Below are 17,251 nucleotides of genomic sequence, written 5' to 3' on the forward strand. Positions count from 1 at the left end.
TCTTCCCCTCCCCGCCGCTGGGAACGCGACATTTAATCCCTCACCATCTAAACTCGGGAAGTTACGAGTTCACTCGACGTTCAAAGTCAAACAGAGAAACTGAAACAAAGGGACTTTGTTCATGCTGGAAACTCCAGCAGCCTTCGGCCCGAGCACGGCACTCACAACGCAATCTCGTGGCCATGTGGAGGGAGACGACTTGCCAATCACGCGCACGGGTATCGCGCATGTGATGTGCAGGGGTGACGTGGGCAGACGATGTGCTGCTGCTGCTGCTGCCCTGAGTGAGGTCAAGCTCTACCCTCTGCGCGCGCCTGCTGCTCGCCGTCTCGTGATATCTCTTAAAGTGGCGGCTGATAGCGCGCCGTGGAGGTGCGCGGGCGCTTGGCAAGGACGATGCGTTGCATCCCCTAGCTCCGCTGAACGGATTCTGCGCGGCGCCTTACTCGAGCGCTTCTCGTTTGCCCATCGACCAATGATCTCGTGACCCTACCGGTAACCGGTGCAGCCCCTCTCTCTGTGGCAGGTTGACTTACTGCCGACTTCTCTGCAGTGGGGGCAACGGAAGCGGCGTGTCCTGCGCCGCGTGGCGTGTTGTGCGTCGTGACGAGGAGCGCTCTGCGAGGCTGCCCCCCCTCCATCCCCTATATCTGCGTGACATCTGTGAAAAGAGCTTCATAAGCTCGTGCTATTTCTCCAGTATAAATAAATATTCCGATTCTGCGTAAGCTCAACGCGGTGGCAGCTCTCGACGGAGGAGGCCGCGTGGCAACTGAGTCGGCGATGGTGGCCACGGTGTTATCGATTTCTCAGATTCCTGACGTTGCCTGGATGATGCATATTGCTGCCCGGTGTTTTTAACCACTTTTGCCACGTGCACCATTCAAGAGAGAGCACGGTTTTAATGGGCTGCGTAAAGGAACGAAGACTCAACCCCGCAGACTGAACAAGACCGCGCGCAGTGTGCACCATCATGGCAACTGCACTCATCTGGTTTTGATCCACTGCTGTTTAATGCCCTCTGCTGCTGATGGGAAGGGACCTTCACGAACACCGCTTGGCTCATCCCTGTGCCGTGCGATTAAAGCAGAGATGCCGTGCTGAGAACGCACGCGCGGTCGTTTTGAATCGGCTCTGGGATTTCTTGAAGCCGCGGACGGTGCTGGAGCGCGAAAGCCACAATTATCAGCGAGCGGCCGTTCCAGTTGGCGTCCGTACCCTTTCACCCTCCGTCTCGCCTTGGCTAATTTGAGCTCGTGGCAGCCTTGATGCGCGTGTGACTAAACGGCATGAAAGCCTCACCTCTGCACGGCCAATTAATCCTCGCGTAATCCTCGTCCTGCCACGCAGCATATTCACAGAGCGGCAGCCAGCACCGCCAACCCCGGTCTCCTCCACAATTTTGGATTCACTCGGCGCCCACAAACAAGCATCTTTAGTTGCTCGAGCGCATGCATTTAAAATCGAAAGATTAAATACACTATTACGCTCGTATGATCACGCAACAACAAACTCGCCCGTGCTTTGTTCCCGCGAACTGAATAGATTCTTTGTGCACGCGCATTTTCACACATTTGTGAGCAATTTACAGCTCGCTATTGCGGTAACTCTTCCTGCACGTGCTCTGCGGGCCACTGCTGCTCCGCACGCCCGCAAGAAGCGCTTTCGCACGGGTTGTGTTACCGCACGGTGTGTCGTCCGCGAACATGTTTTACAGTTCGCAGTGGTCTGTGGGGTCCGCAGACAGGTTGGGAACCACTGTTCTAGGCCATTACCGCCCTCAGAGTCAAGGTCCACCCAGGCCACGAGTGCCGCCACCCCCCCCCCCCCCCCACTCTCGACTTCAACTCACCCTCACTTCGTCTCCCGGGCCGTGCGAGCGCAGCAACCCGCGATGCCGCCGTGGCGACGGTGTCGTCTTTGAGCGGCCGAGCAGCGCTAACGTTCCCTCCCACCTCACGCCGCCGCCGCCGCTGCGCTCGCTTGATGAATTACCAGGCGAAGAGCCGACAGGCAGAATGACTGATGACGGCTAAAAACGAGATATAATCCAGGCGGTGCAGGCAGATGGAAAATTGTAAGGGCCTCGTTCAAGGAATGCGCGTGCATTTTTTTTTATATCTGTTTCATAAAAGAAAAATTACCGGTGACGGGAGGAGAGCGCTTGAGGTCCAGGCGCCAGTGGAGAAACGGCACGCGGAGGGTGCGTGGTGTCAGTCAGGCACCGTGGCTGTTTACAGTGCGTGCTCGCTCACCGCCCTCTCTGCTGTTTATTTCTTAATCAGCAAGGAGTGTGGTGTTTTTCTTTGTTTGTATTCCAGGCATTATTACGAGGCGCCCTGAGCAACCGCAGCAATTGTCATCAATCGCCGCGCTCGCGGAAGGCACTCAGGCCGCGTGCGTCTCGTTGGCGACGTCATATAAACGCGTGGATTTTGTGTTTATGCTGCACCGAGGATAAAATTAATGTCGTCCCAGCGCCACTGTCTATTATTACATTTCCCAATGTGCAAGCAATGACATTCGGGGTTGGGCAGTTGCTTAGCAGCCAGCGCGAGGTCAAGCCGCATGCCGCACTAGCGGCACGCTCACACTCGGCAGCCTCGGCCTCAGTCGCCCAGGGGGCCTCCAGCCTCAGGTGGCCAGGGGCCTCCGGCTTTGGGTGGCCAGGGGGCCTCCAGCCTCAACCACCCAGAGGGGCTTCAGCTTTTGGTGGCCAGGGGGCCTCCAGCCTCAATCGCTCGGGGCCTCCAGCCTTCGGTGGCCAGGGGGCTTCCAGCCTCAATCGCCGAGGGGGCCTGCAGCCTCGGGTGGCTAGAGAGCCTCCAGCCCTCATCGCCTCGGGGACCTTCAGCCTGGGGTGGCCAGGGGGCCCCCAGCAAGCCAAATGGGCGCCGTGCACTCCGGCGCGAAGGTCACGGGCCACCAATCACTGAGCTCACCGGGGTGACGTTGACGGGTGACTTGGGGGACCGGGCTCAATGCGAGTTGCAGGCCAGAGCAGCTCCACTGCCAAGAGTCGCAGCCAAAAAAGTCCGAGCTCATTTCTTTTGTTAGCGTTCAAAGTTAATGAGGGCCGAGGGGAGCAACGATCCGGTGGTCCCAGGATGGCACCTGGTGGCCCCGTGTCTGGGCGTGTGGTGACAGCAGAACGACCTCCCTTGGCCAGGCTGCGCCCGATGACACAGACGTCCATCAGCGGCTGGCAAATGCAAGGCACCATGGTGCCAGAGTCTCAGGTTACACATGCGGGTCACAACCAAATGCGTCTCTGTGTGTATACGTGGGTATTAATTTCCCCACTAAAAATGTGCCTGCCTGCCTGCGTGCGTGCGTGCGTGTCTCTGTGCGGGCGTGCGCGGGTTTGGATCTGTACGCGTGGTTGTCTGCCGCATCCCTGCACGTGCGTGCATGCCCTCTTGTCGCCGTACGTGCGTGGATGTCTGTGCGCGTGTCTTTGGGTGCGCGTGTGGGAACATCTGTTGGTTTGCGTGCGTGTGTGTACGCGTCAGCGCGTGTGTGTTCCTGTGCTTGTGCGTACGTGCGCTTGTGCGTGGGTGTGCCCGGCCCCGCCTGCGCGTGCGTGGCCCTGGTGTGGCAGGGAGCCCGTGCCCAGCCGGACCCCTGCACGCGCCGCACGTCATGCAGCCCACCCTGAGCCTCAAGCCCTTCCTGCCGTTCCCCCTGGAGGCGGCCGCCACGCACACCCACGCCCTGCGCCTCTTCTCCGCCTTCCCGGCCGTGAGTTACCGCTCGCCTTCCGCGCGCTCTGCGTCGGCGCCATCGTGTGACGTGGGACAGCACGGGAGGGGCGGTTTTTGCGGCGGGGTAAAGCGGCGGTGCCGAACGGGACAGAGGCAGTGCCCGGTACCGGGCAGCCGGTGATCTCTCTCATCACCGTTGCGGTCATGGCCTAGATTCACCCGGCCGCACGAGGTGTGCCGCGGTGATGGGAACCCTCTGCACCGCGGCTTTACTGCCGGAGCTAGGACAACGCAGACCAGCAGAAGTGCGGGTAAAGAGCGGGCAGCCGAATGGGGCCTGTGACCCGATGGGGAGCTGCCACGGTTTTTAACGAGGGGAGCTGCTGCCATAATAATCTTGGTTCGTGAAATGCACTCCCGAATTTGATCACCTGAAGTCTGTGGTAGAATTCAGATGTCCTCGAAGTGGATTCTCGAGGACGTCACTTGCAAGCACACGTGCTTGGCTTGCATAAAAAAAAAAACTCCATCCCCGTACATTCTGAAACTTTTCAGTGGAGGCATCTTGTGTATTAACCGCGTGAAGCCGTATTAATATGTGGTCGGCGCGGTGATTCATGCACTGCACTGTGACCTCAGCAATGCTGGCCACAGCCAGTATCAGCGGTGAGTAATATCCAAATCCATCCAAACAACCCCCCTTCATCAGCCCATGCTGACCAACATGGTGAAGTATGGTCGAACGTCCTCAAGGACTAACGCGGTGCGGAGGGGAACGTCATGAATTGGTGAATTGACAACTGTCATTCATTATACAATTCGTTAATTGCCATTAGGCTCTTTTAATGGAGCCGTTCTTTCCAGTTTTTCTTTGAACCCTGGTCTCACTGGCGAGAGTCTCCAGGTTTCAATGAGCTCCTGCATTGTTATAAATACACATGATCTAACCGCCCGGGGCTATGGGCGCGTCAGCCCCGCGGTTGAATTCTCACATCCAAGTGTGTTAATAATTGCAAAAAACATTTTAAAAAAAACGCGCAAACACTTTCCTCGCTTTCACTGCTTGTGGCCCATGCCAGTGTTGACAGAGAGAATGAGCGCCGCCGTGCGTCTCCTCGTTTAACACCAGGGCCCGGCGCTAACCCAGTGCCCCCGGTGAACGTATTTCACTTTCGTACGTCGGCGCCGACGCATTTCGCACCACGCCTGTTACCAGCGTTCGCCCCCCCCCCCACTCCCCCTCCGTTGCTTTATCGATGTGCACATGGATTCCGTGACGCTTTCCCAACACACGTTTTGTCTTGAACAGTATATAATTAGCTGCATGTATGTATGTATGGTTAACTTCTTTTTCACCGTATGTAGCCAATCGTGCTAATCGGAGGTGCGGGGGAAGGACAACAAACTAAACACAAAAAGCAGCTTTCAAGAAATTTGTTTTCAGCAACACTGCAAATAGCTCATATTCTTAGCTCTTTCGGTAAAGTCACGTTGAAGGGAAACAATAACGTGACTTTACCGAAAGCGCTAAGAATATGAATTATTGTAGTCACGAAAGCTTTAAATCAATGTGCAAATAGCATTTAGTATATTTGCAAATGCATTGCGGTCTCAAACTTTTTTTCAGCGACGCTGTGGTCAACGAGGACGAAACTTCCGAATAGCAATGCCGCTTTATACTCGACGTTCGTACACGCCAGGTCATCTTCACAACGGTTCCAGAGTCCCCCCCCCCCCCCCCCCCCGTTACTGGGCGGGCAGACGGACAGGGCTTTAAACCTTGGTCGGAAAGCTTTAAAAGGTAACCTGAACCTCACCCCTAGCTTTTAACCCGAGCCCCTATCCCTGGCATTCCACAGGGCAGTCTGCAGACGGCGCTTGCTGTCAGAGGTAATCTGTGCACGGGCGCGTCCGTCAGGCAGCAGCCAACCCGACCCTCCACGTGGGACCTCGTGCAAATCGGTCTCAACGTGCATCTTCCACGGCTAAGCTCGAGCCGTCTCTACCCGTCCTCCCCCGCCCCCACCCTCCCCTCGTGAGCGTCGTGGCCTCTGTTTTTTAACAGAGCTGGCTGCAGCGTTCCGTTTAACCCCTCGGGGTATAGCGTGCGCCCGTCTTGGCCCGCGCGGCGTGTTGACGCGCCGCGTTTCGGGCCGAGCAGCCGAGCCCCGTGCCGCTGCCGTGTCAGCTCCGGCGCATTGTCGCGCGAGGGAGCGCCGTCGCCCCGTGTCGGATAAATATAAAGAATAAAAACTCAAGGGGTTGGGCTTGTGCCGTCTGCTGACATAACGCACCTCAGTTTGGGAGGGCCGTCAATTATTCTTCTTCTTCTTCCCAATATTTGGGGATGGATGGGAAGCAGCCATATGCTTTGCCTTCTTAATTAAGAGCCTACGCGGGTCCCCATGGCCACTTCTCCCCCCCCCCCGCCCCTCAACTTAACAAGTGTTCATCCACACCTGGATACCCATTGATTACTCATCGCCCACCTGTTGTGATTCATTTACATCCTGAATGTCAACAGTGGTGTACCTGCTATGTTTCTAATCCCTCAGCAACTTCCGAGGGCGCCCGTGCATTCGCTTTTGATGACAACATCTATCCCGAAAGGTAGAGAACGAATTTAAACGCAGGGAGGCGAAGGAGAGTTGTGGTGGCTGAGCTGGCCGCTGAGTGGGCCTGTGTCCGGGCCTTTGATCACCCGGGCCACGTTACGCTGCCCCCCCCCCCACCTCCATCACTTTTCCACTCCGGCGTCACCAATTCCCCCCGCTCGTGGTTTCGCCGACTGCCGAGCGATGCGGTTTGCAGAAACTGGAAACATTCGCGCCGCTTTGTTTACAACGCCGCAGCCTCGCGAGTGGCACCCCGTGCCCTGGCACATGCCCTGGCACATACCGTGGAACAAAGCGCGCGTGCCGCGGTGTCCTGTAGAGGCACCGACTCTCTCTCTCTCTCTCCGTGCCAATCACACGGGAGCAGTGTTGTGCTGCTGCCAATGCATTAAATCCTCTGGCTGTTTTTAATATCTTGGTTTACCCCTGTGCCTCTCCGTAACTCTGTATTTGAATTCATAACCCGCTGCATTAGTCCCGCTATCCATTCAGTGCACGTGTCCGTGCCATCCTAATCTTGTTCGAACCACTCTGTCTGAAATTGCTTCCAGGACTAATCACTTCCTAATGTTCCCCCGTAATGTATCCTTCCTCAACGCTGCCGGGCCTTGTTTACTGCTCTCGTTGTGGGTAGGGCCCCGCATCGCTCGCGAGAGATTCCAACCCTCGCTCAGCGACCGCACCTCCCCCGCCCCCCTCACCACCACGACATAAATCAACCCCGATCCAATCAACCCTTTTCAGCCACCTCGCCTCGCTTTGTTACCCCATTTTTACACCCGACACCGCCGGAGCCACCCGTTTAGAAAGCACTTATGCCTCTTGAATCTAGTGCGTGCCGCTTACGGCAATCAAAGATCGCTGGAGAGCGGCGCCGTTGCCGGACGCAAACGGTGCTATTGTTGCGCCTGCAAACGCGCCCTTGAATGGCGCAGCCCGACGCGGGTAATTCGCACGCCATCTTCAAGTCGCTGCGTGCTCTTTAGAGCTTGTTAACACGTATTAATTGCGCAGCGGTTGGCGTTAACGGCGTAATTATCCCAACCTCGACCCTATTCGAACCGCGGCGCCGGGAGGTGCGTGGCGTGTGACCACCAGTGTCACGTGGTTGCGACCGCAACAGAGTAATGGACGGCAGAGAAACAATCTGACGGCGCGTGGAGGCAACCATGCCCGGCGATCGGTGGCAAGCGCGCCACGCGGTCTCTCCCACGAGGGCACGGGGCATTTCCGCGCGATTACGGTGACATCGCGTTCATCACGGGAGTCTCCGCCGTTGCAGGCAGGCACGGTGTCCGATTCTGGAACCCGGTCAATATTTCCCGATGCCACTAATGCCGAGCATGGATTGCGCGTCGTTGGGACATCGTCTTCCATCAGTTCAGATTAAATCCGGCCGCTTAACAAAAGAAACATTTGTCATCCGGACGGTTTTAATGTCCCGTTTTGGCCCTGAATTATAATCGCCGAGGCCGCCTTTGAAGAATGACGGGAATGTGTGGAGCTGTCTGCGACGGCAATAAAATAAAATAAACCCACCGAGATATATCTGGTGTCAGGCGCAGCCAGCTGACTTATGTCTTTGATTCCCATCGCCTGCCCTTTTTAAAAGCACTTATGTACATACCACCTGATAAAGTGGCGATTTGATAGGAGCAATGGAGACCGTCACTGCACAAACATGGAAACAGACAGCACGCGGATCGGAGCGGCAATAACGCCGATTTGTTCCGGTGGGTGATTCAGAGCCCAGCGACCCAGGTACAGTAAAGTAGCCACAAGGAGACCGAGTTTGTTTGGTAATTGACCCCAACACAGACCATAGCAGCACCAGGCCTTTAGCTTTGTGTTTCTGCGGCCGTCCGGAACGCTGTTCTGATATTAATAAGCCACTGGAGCTATGCACTTTTAGTTCTAGATTGAAAACGAATTTCTTTAGAATTGCTTTTATGTTTAGTTTGTTGTCCTTCCCCCGCACATCCCATTAGCATGGTTGGCTACGTACGGTGCGAAAGAAGTTCAACATACATACAGGCCACATCTACTAGGTGTGTCTGCTGTATCTGCTTTGTGCCGTATGCGCTATGTATGCTGAATGTATGTCTGCCCTATGTGCTGTGCCTGACAATGCATCAACACAGCCGTATCAAGGCTCGCACAGCGTGTGGTAACCTCGGTGTAATTTGTAGAAGCGGGTACCCGCACCAAATGGCCGGTGCAATGCCTTGCGGTGCATCTCCCATCCCGGGAAACGGTTGCCTCCTCCTTCACGATCGCAGGAGAAGCCGGTGGGCGAGAGGTCGGCGCGCGCCTCGTAAAGCAGCTCCCAATCTGCTGAAGGAACCGTGGTCTGCGAACGTCTCTCTGAGGCAGGATGCGATTGAGCGACGGGGGGGGGGGGGGGGTGTGGCGGAGAGGGGTGGGGCGCAGCGCGAGGGGTCGTGGCGCAGCTGCGGAACGGGGCACCGCTGTGAGACCCCGGGGTCGCCGTGAGCCTGGGCCGGGAGGGCCGGCCACCCGTGCGGTCCCTGCGTGTCGCCGGGATGCGGGGACGGTCCCGGGGAAGCGGCCGCGATTGATCATCGGCGAGCGGGTTGATCCGCGAGGTTGGCCGTCAGTCACGCTCGCCACATTTATTTATTTCATTTGTATTCCCTTTGTGCCGGCAGCAGCGGCTGGGCTTTAATTTAAAAGACACTATTTCTCTGGCAGCAGTTCACCGGCGCTATTTGATTTGACAGCCCCGGGATCAAAGCGGCCGCACGTTGTAATTGAATGGGACGAGATCCTTTCGCTCCCGGCCTGGACTTTTGCCACCCCGAGGCCTCGTCCATCCTTAAGGAAGGGCCTGGTCTGCAACCCCACGGCATGAACCACAAACACCGCCCGCCCGCCCGCCCGCCAGCCCGCATGTGGCTCCACCGCAAAACCCCGGCGTGGCACACGGCGACGGGGCATGCCGAGTCGTACACGGTCCCGGCCGTGCGAGCAGTCAGAGCGCGCCACCAAATGTGAGGTCTGCAGAGCAACCTTAATCCTCGTGGGGTGAAATGCAAGCGGTGCTGGTGTTGGCACAGAAGTTACCATTGACCAAGTTAGGGGGGTTTGGGGACTAATCTCTCAGCCCCGGAAGCGAGTGGCCCATCCCAGGTTGGCCGATGCCTAATCCCAGGTGTCTGATGTCCGGGTGGGGATTTGCCGTTGGCCTCGGGCATGCTTCGAGGATTGGAGTTCATCTTCTCGAGCCACCGCGCATCTGTGCCTTTGCATGCAAATGCACTGCTCAATAATTAACCGCCGGGAAGAACTGAATCATTAATCAACCAATTAATCAGGCGTTCATGATTAATTAAAGGTAAAAATGCTGACAGTATACTCATCCCATATAAGCGTGTGGCACGCGTGGAGTTGCGCGGCGGTAAACGCGCGTGGCCCTGTGACGGCATGCGCCGGTCTGGCCGAGTGGGCTCCGGTTGGCGCGTAAGCGGTCGGCCGGCGGTGTCAACACGCGGACGCGCTCGCTTGCCGCCGCGAGTCTGGGGTGGCACGGCGCGTGTATGAGTCCCGGCCCTTTGCGTGTCAGTGTCGTTGACGCTCGTGCCAGCGGCAGCGTGCGGGCGATAATCCCTGAAAAAAACAACCCTTGTTCTCGCCAAATAAGCCGTGTCTGGCAAAGTGCCACCGTCACAGCCATTTCAAATGTCCGTTTTGGAGTCACACGAGATTCCAAACACCAAACGTGATCTAAAGGCGCGTTGTCTAATATTGGAAGCGCGCGCAGTTAATGAGACTTGTAAGATTTGTCAAGAACGTTTCAGCAAGATGTCCTGCGTTTAAAAGAGAGAATTCCCGAAGCCTCACGACATGCGTTCCTGAGGCACTGGCACGGCATGGTTGGCATATGCCAACCGCACCATGAAATGGCGACTGCCAATGCCCCTCCTGCCCAAGTGTCGCAGTGCAGGTGGCTACACCACTACTCGGGGGGATTTGAGAGGTGACACCACTCAGTCTCGGATATTTGATCAGTTTCACTGCTGTGAGGATTCAAGTACTCGTGTCTGCGTGGATGTCAAGTTAGATGTGTCACCCGCGCTCCCTTCGCACCTCATCCAGGCTCTCATCCCACCCTCTCACTGCATCGAGCGGCACTCGGTGGTACTGCCTCGGGCTGCCTCCTGTCCGGGTTTCACTAGGACAGTCTGGGAATTGGCGTCTGTGTTTGGGTGACAGGAACTGATTTGTACAAAGATGCGGTGGTATTGTATTGAATTTTTGGGCGCCACAGTGGCGAGATGTTAATGACCTCGCCTGGTAAAATAAAAAATAGTAAGCAGTAGTGGTAGAATCAAAACACGTTTGGAGTATTTGGCTGCGATAAATTTCCACACAATGATAATCCACTGCGTTGAGCTATCATTTGTGTGTAGCCAGGCCGCTTCTGAAAAATAGCTACTTGGCTCAGTGAGCCTTACTTGCAAAAACAATAGTTAAGCTGTCTGACACACATTTAATTTGACAGTCCTGGGATCAAAGCGGCCGCACGTTATAATTGAACGGGGCGAGACGCTTTCGCTCCCGGCCTGGACTGTGCCACCTCGGTGCCTCATCCAACCTCGAGGTCCGCGGCCCCACGAGCCACGAAACCCCCGCCGTGGCGCGCGCCGGCGGGGCACGCGGTTTGCTCCGTGGAAAAGGCGGCGAGCCGAGCACCGCTACCACGTGGTGACGAGATGGCCGGTGGAGGTCGGGGGGCGGGGGGGGGGCCCGCTCTGCCGATAGAGCGGGGGCGTGAGTAAACAGCGTGGACGTGGAGAACGTGACTCCGGACCCCCAACGTCGTCCCCGGTCCCTGTAAAACTCGGAAGTGGAGGTTAGAGACCGCGCATCGGCAGCCAGGTCGCACAAGCCATTCACTCCGATGCCACAGCAGGGATGGCGGGGGTCGCGAGGCAACTCAAGCATTTCGTCCTTGAGCTGCAGCTTTTGATGGCTTCAAACTGTCGCGCAGGCAGACATGTGCCCGGAATTGCTTTGTGGGAAATTGTATAACTGGGGTCAGCTAATAATGTAAAATATTGACTAAAGGCTTACATGGTAATTTAATATATTGTCAGGAAAGATTACGAATGCGTTTTGGCATATGTTTGCGCCCCGCTTTGGAGGCTGACTGTTGGCATGGGAGTGAAATGGCAGGATCCACGCCGTTCCGTGCTTGGTTAGGCTTCTGCCTTGCTGTGTCTGATCTCAAATGCAACCAGCAGAGTGCAAAATACCTTGCAATCCCTTGGAGCCTGCTCGGCAGCAGCAGAAGCAATGCTCAGTTGCCAAGGACAATGTGAAGTTTAAGAAGCGCAAAACGAGAATCCGCCAACTCGTTAAGGAAGGGTCCTTGAGAATAGCGCCAATTAGCGATGACTTGTTTGAGGCTATTCAAATGCAAACAACTTGCCCTGTTTTAGCCACGGAGCATAATTGCGATGGAAACTCATCAGATCCTGGGCAAGGTTCAAAAGTAAAATAATTTAACCCTGGTAATTGAAACACATGTCACGCTTTATTTAGAAATAAAAAGCTTTGCTGGCTGACTGGCTGCCTGGCTCGCTGGTGGCGCAGGGGACGTCACCCGCCTGCCACAGCGTGGAGCCGGATTCGTGCGTCGTGCTGACGTCACGCCCCCCCCCCCTCCCGCCACCTATCCACCCCCGGGGCGTGGATCTCGTGCAAAATAAGTGGGCAGTGCTCGCGTATTAACTAAAATAGAATATTTTAACCTTATGGCGGTATCCCGGGGTACCATAGAACCCCGGCTCTCCCATAATGTCCGTGATGCAGTCATTTTTAGTCTGTTGATGGTCGGCGATGCGGCAATCGACTCATCTCGACGAGCTGTGCACGATGCACGAGTCAAAGTTGAATTTTTCGATAACGGATTTTTCACGCTGATGTTTGGCGTTTCGACATCGCGGAGTTGCACTGATTTCGGATTGATTGGTACCACAGTCGCGGAGTTAAGTACACCCCTGGAAAAAATAGTGTCCTAGAAATAAATATTTTATTGCCTCGGCCATTTTCTATTATGTGGCACCCCAGGGTACCTCCATAAGGATCATTTGCAGCATTTTTTTAAATCCCACTGCTGGATAAAGACGTCATTTTGCTGTGTCTGTCATGGGGGTTGTTTGACCAATACTTCAAACCAATCCCCATAAATTCGTTTTTGAAAACTAATTTCTTTGGAATTGTTTATTTCGTTTCGTTTGTGGTTCTTCCCTCGCACCTACGATTAGCACGGTTGGTCACGGAGTACAAAAGAAGTTCATACATGCGTACATACTTCACCACGCTGGTCAATACAGTTTGGCAGAGAGAGGGGGCCCAGAACCAGTTCAGAATCAGCCTCCCACTGCTGTTAACCATGGCAGTGACTTAACCACTGTCCCACTGCGCCACACCTTGTACAACACGGAATATATTTGCGCTGCATTGGGAAACTCGTATAGGTCACGTGTGGAGAGCCGTCATCGTCACGGTACCCACTTGCGACCACGTGCACACAGGCCCCCCCCCCCCCACCTTCATGGACCGGTTTGTACAGCTTGTAATCTTTTAATGTCCTAGGGGGGGGTATTTTTCTGAAGCTTGATCATTTACTAAATAAAAAAATATTTACCAAGGCCACAACTTAATCACAGAGTTTATTGAGCTTTGTTGATTACGGCTTGGCGCGCCCGCAAATGAAATGCCACCGCATTATTTATGCCCACACTCCGTCGCTGGGCGCCTTGCGCCAGGGCCTGCGTGTGCGCGACGCGCTCAGCGCCAGGTCCGTGTGCCACGACACACACACACACAGGGCCTCTTCCCCGCCTCCTTCACCGCAATAGCCGGAGGCAGTCTTTTTTCCGTAATCGCGGGTGGCCGCCACTGATCTTGAAACGCTTGTTTCAGCTGGTGGGGGCGGCGATGTCCAGCGGGGCGGCAGACAGAGGCACCTGTCACGTCGGTTGTGTCATCGTCCCGCTCCGTCTCGTGGGGGTTTTGCTTTCCGGCAGCAAAACATTTGCGGCGTTTTTCCCCAGGTGTTTTTTGGCGACCGCTCGCCGTGGCTCACGGGGTTTGGGGGGGGGGACACATCTCTCACTTCACCCTTTCGCCAGCCCCGTCAGGAAGCCGAAGCATTAAAAGTGTGCCTCATCTATTTTTAAAGTGTGGTTATGACCCCGAGTCTGTGAGTTTTCACGCCCGCCGCGTCGACCGCGAGTTTCGGAGAGCGAGTCTCTGCACTGACGAGAAAAATGTTTTTCGCACGCTCCCCGTGAGCATGCGAAACCGTTAGCCAGGTCCTTGTCCCAAAGAAAAATAAAAAAAATATGAGTGGAAATTTACCTGGAGTGGTCCGTAGCTCGTGTCGTAAACATTTATGGCCCACGTAAAAAAAAACACACGTAAAAACTGCGAAGCTTAAAGCAGTACAGTGCATCGTGTGTGTTTTTGCTAAATCGAGGCCGTAAGGTCGGCAGGGGCAGTGCCGTTGATGACACCGCACCTCAGCGATCGCTTATACGCTCGGCGAACGAAGACTGAACACCACCGCACAGTGGACGGTAATGTGGAAAGAAAAGCTAAAAATAAACAAAGCGATTTGAAGGACTCCTCCAAGTGAAGCAGATGACGCGGAATGTTCTTGCCAAATTGCATTACAGAAATTTCGCCATTTCCCTACGTGCGCTTTTCTCAGATTTCATATCCTGCGTGCCAGATAACTCTGCCGCTAAGCAGTTTTCTTGCATAAAAATGCAGGCGCATCTGGCATTCGCCCGCCGTGGGGATCGCGGCGCGGGGAAACAATGGTTTTCCAACGCGGCGCGCTCATCGCATTTGACTCGGATGCGAAGCAAGCCCCGGCTCAGCGTGCGTGTGTGCGTGTGTGCGCGTTTGGGGCCACTCCTGGCAGGAGAATGAGGCCCCCACGTTCGTATCGCGTTCGCGAGCGCGCTCCCCCTCTCTTTCCGCTGCGGCGGCGAGAAGCGCGGCCGAGGCACTAGTTCAGCGGTGCGAAGCGCACGGCGTGTTGACGAATCACCCCCCCGAGATGGCCGTCACTTCCCATTCCGACGCCAACGTCGACGCCAAACACGCACCTGCTTGTGTCGCGGCGTGCCGCGGAGGGGACACCGTGTGCCCCGCCTCTCCCGGTGCTCCGCGGGCGGAGGGAGCCGGCCCAGGACCGGGCCTCTCAGAAGCGTCTAGAGTGAGGCATTTTGGCAAGCGCCTAAATTTGGTGTTCCCCGTCCGAAGGTCACCGGGGCTAGAACACGTGCAGGATTTCTGGTTCGTGCCGAATTTCATCTCTGCCGTCGAAGCTAGCCGCCGCGAATTGTGGTTGGCATTGGGCCCCACCACAGTTTTCCTGTTCTCCTCGTGGCCCGGTGCCTGGGGCCCCCCTCCTGGTGCAGTTATACCGCCTGTACACTCGAAAGCTGCGACCCCGCTTCGAAGCGCTGCTCTCAAGGAGATGTCGCCGCCGCCTCGGCTGCCAAACGAATCGGGCTCATCCCAGACACAGCCGCGACATTGACATTGTGAGAGAAATGCGCAGTGCCTCCCTTTGTAACAGAAAGCGAGAGAGAGAGAGAGAGAACCCTGTGGGGGGCTGAAGACGAGCGCTAATTGTTTAGAAGAACGGCGGACAAGTTTCCCACACCGGCAACGTGTTTGGTTCATTGTTTCCATGATATAAAAAAAAAACTCCTTTATACAATTCACTGAAGCCTCATAAAAGCCCTCTGTCTGAAATGCACACCGTGTTACTTCCTGTCATTGAAAAGACACTTCCCCTTCGTTACGCTGCATCGTCGCAGGGCGGCAGAGCTTGCGCAAACACGACATCCTCCATAAACCACGATGGTGACTAATTTCACACGGTGTTCATAACGACCCAATTGATGTACTGTACCGCAGAAACACCCGATTTACATAATTAGTTTCCAAGGTGCGCTCGAGTGTTTTATTTATGCCTGCGATCCGTGTGCCGGATGTTGATGAGTGAGCACCGCTGCCTGGGTCACGGCGAGCAGCCCGGCCACCCTTGGAGCTGGGCGTTTGAGGAAAAGACGAAACCCCCGTGCGGCTTACAAACACGCGCTTCATTGCAGAGCCCAATTCATCGCTAAGACCCCTTGGCTTTTCCAAGTGGTTACGGCGCCAACATGGGCCTGCGTGGTCGGCTCGGTGGGGCGGGCAGCCGAGCGAGGCTCCTGCGGTTTTCGCAACGAGCGTCTTTCGCCCTTTCCCACCGCACCTCCGATCAAGCACGGCCGGCTACGTACCGTGCGAAAGAAGTTCAAAGTACATACGTGGCGTCTCCTCGCCGGTCTTCCCTCCCACCGCGACGCCACGGGCTGAAGCAGCCCGTGGCGTCGCGCGTCTCGCCGTGCATCGCTCATTGGCCGTGCGTGCTGTTTTGAGCACAGCAGCCGTGCGTTGTCTGACGGAAACGTGCAATGAAGCTTTTTTTAAAAGAGTGGTCACCGTAAAGTTGCTGTGATTTTGTTGTTGTTCTATTAGTGGAGCTGAATGAATAGGAGATGTAATACTGGTAGGAACCTCCTGGTTACACCAGCCCACAGGGGATTATTGTGTCCGTCCGTCCGTCGTGCATCCAATAGTGGGAGGGTGTGGGGCTGGGTGAAGAGGGGAGGGTGGGAGGGGCTGGGTGGGGAGGGAGGGAGGGGTGGGGAGGGTGGGGAGGGGCTGGGTGGGGAGGGGAGGGTGGGGAGGGGCTGGGTGGGGAGGGTGGGAGGGTGGGGAGGGGCTGGGTGGGGAGGGGAGGGTGGGGAGGGGCTGGGTGGGGAGGGTGGGGAGGGGCTGGGTGGGGAGGGAGGGGCTGGGTGGGGAGGGGAGGGTGGGGAGGGGCTGGGTGGGGAGGGTGGGGCTGGGTGGGGAGGGGCTGGTCACCCCGTGGTGCCCTTATAAAACTCAACGTTTAACCTACTCACGCCGGCTTGTGCCCGCCCTCACAGTCGGGCATATTTGCGGAATACACCACGCTGCCGTTGTCCCTGGCCATTAACCGAGCAACCCAACGTTCCTACCAGCTCCCTCCGCAGGAATGTGTTACCTAGCTTACGGTTGGATGAAAGTGAGGGCCTCAGCTTTTGGACTCAAACGTTTTACATCGAAGCTTTCATGACCAAGATTGGGATTCATGGTTAGCTTTCTTTCGGGGTGAGGTCGTCGTGTTGGTACAATGCCATAGTTTTAACCATAATCCTCCGTTGCGCAAATATTCCACTTGATTTGGTTCTTTCTGCAACACTTGGAATGTTCAAAAGCAAGCAACATTTTGACAACTTTACGTAGATTGTCAAAACGTTGCACACGTGGCAACTTTTATTTGCTTGGCTCTGGCGGTGGGTGGTGCAGGGTTCTTGTAAGAAATTGGCGTTGTACCTCCACGACAGTCTGGCCCAAGAAATAAAAAAATCGTAAACCGTTTAATCGGAGCTTTCTTACATTTTACACTTTTTTAGGGCCTTGAAATAAACAACCAAACTTGAATCATTAAAATCCTTTTATAAAACCCATTGCATGGCTTAACTTGCTGTAAGTCAACATTAATTTCATAAATTAAGTAAAGAACATTTTAATGAAATAAAGTTTTCCAGACTCTAGATAATCCATTGTTTGGAAATCCTCATTGACTAGCTATCACTCTATGCAAGATTAAATTATTTTACGGAAATCTCAACATTGCGACTTGCGCAGAAGTGGGATTGCAGAGCACGACAATCCCACGCGCATTAACGTGCAAAGAAGAAAAAACATTCCCCAGATTTAATGTGAAGCTTGGCATTGCTCGCCGCAATAAGTCATCTATCGATGCTGTGGGATGAAGCGATGTCAGGTCCGTTTGTCCACCCGGCACAA

At 55.3% G+C, this 17,251-nt stretch overlaps 1 protein-coding gene across 4 annotated transcripts in view; it reads left to right on the plus strand.

The window, feature by feature from the left end:
• The window catches only part of LOC116948566 (zinc finger protein 385D-like), a 135,720-nt gene that overhangs the window by 88,891 nt on the left and 29,578 nt on the right, over positions 1-17,251 (plus strand). For 3 of the 4 annotated variants that reach the window (XM_032965335.2, XM_032965336.2, XM_032965337.2), the window contains exon 2: positions 3,602-3,741. The exons of the other annotated variant lie outside the window; for it this stretch is intronic. In XM_032965335.2, the coding sequence (XP_032821226.1) occupies positions 3,602-3,741 (140 nt within the window). The remainder of the gene's footprint in view (positions 1-3,601; positions 3,742-17,251) is intronic. 4 annotated transcript variants of the gene reach the window in all.

The sequence above is a fragment of the Petromyzon marinus genome, chromosome 34, assembly GCF_048934315.1.
Source record: "Petromyzon marinus isolate PM22_M1 ecotype Great Lakes invasive population chromosome 34, UKy_Petmar_22M1.pri1.0, whole genome shotgun sequence".
NCBI classification, from domain to species: Eukaryota; Metazoa; Chordata; class Hyperoartia; order Petromyzontiformes; family Petromyzontidae; genus Petromyzon; species Petromyzon marinus.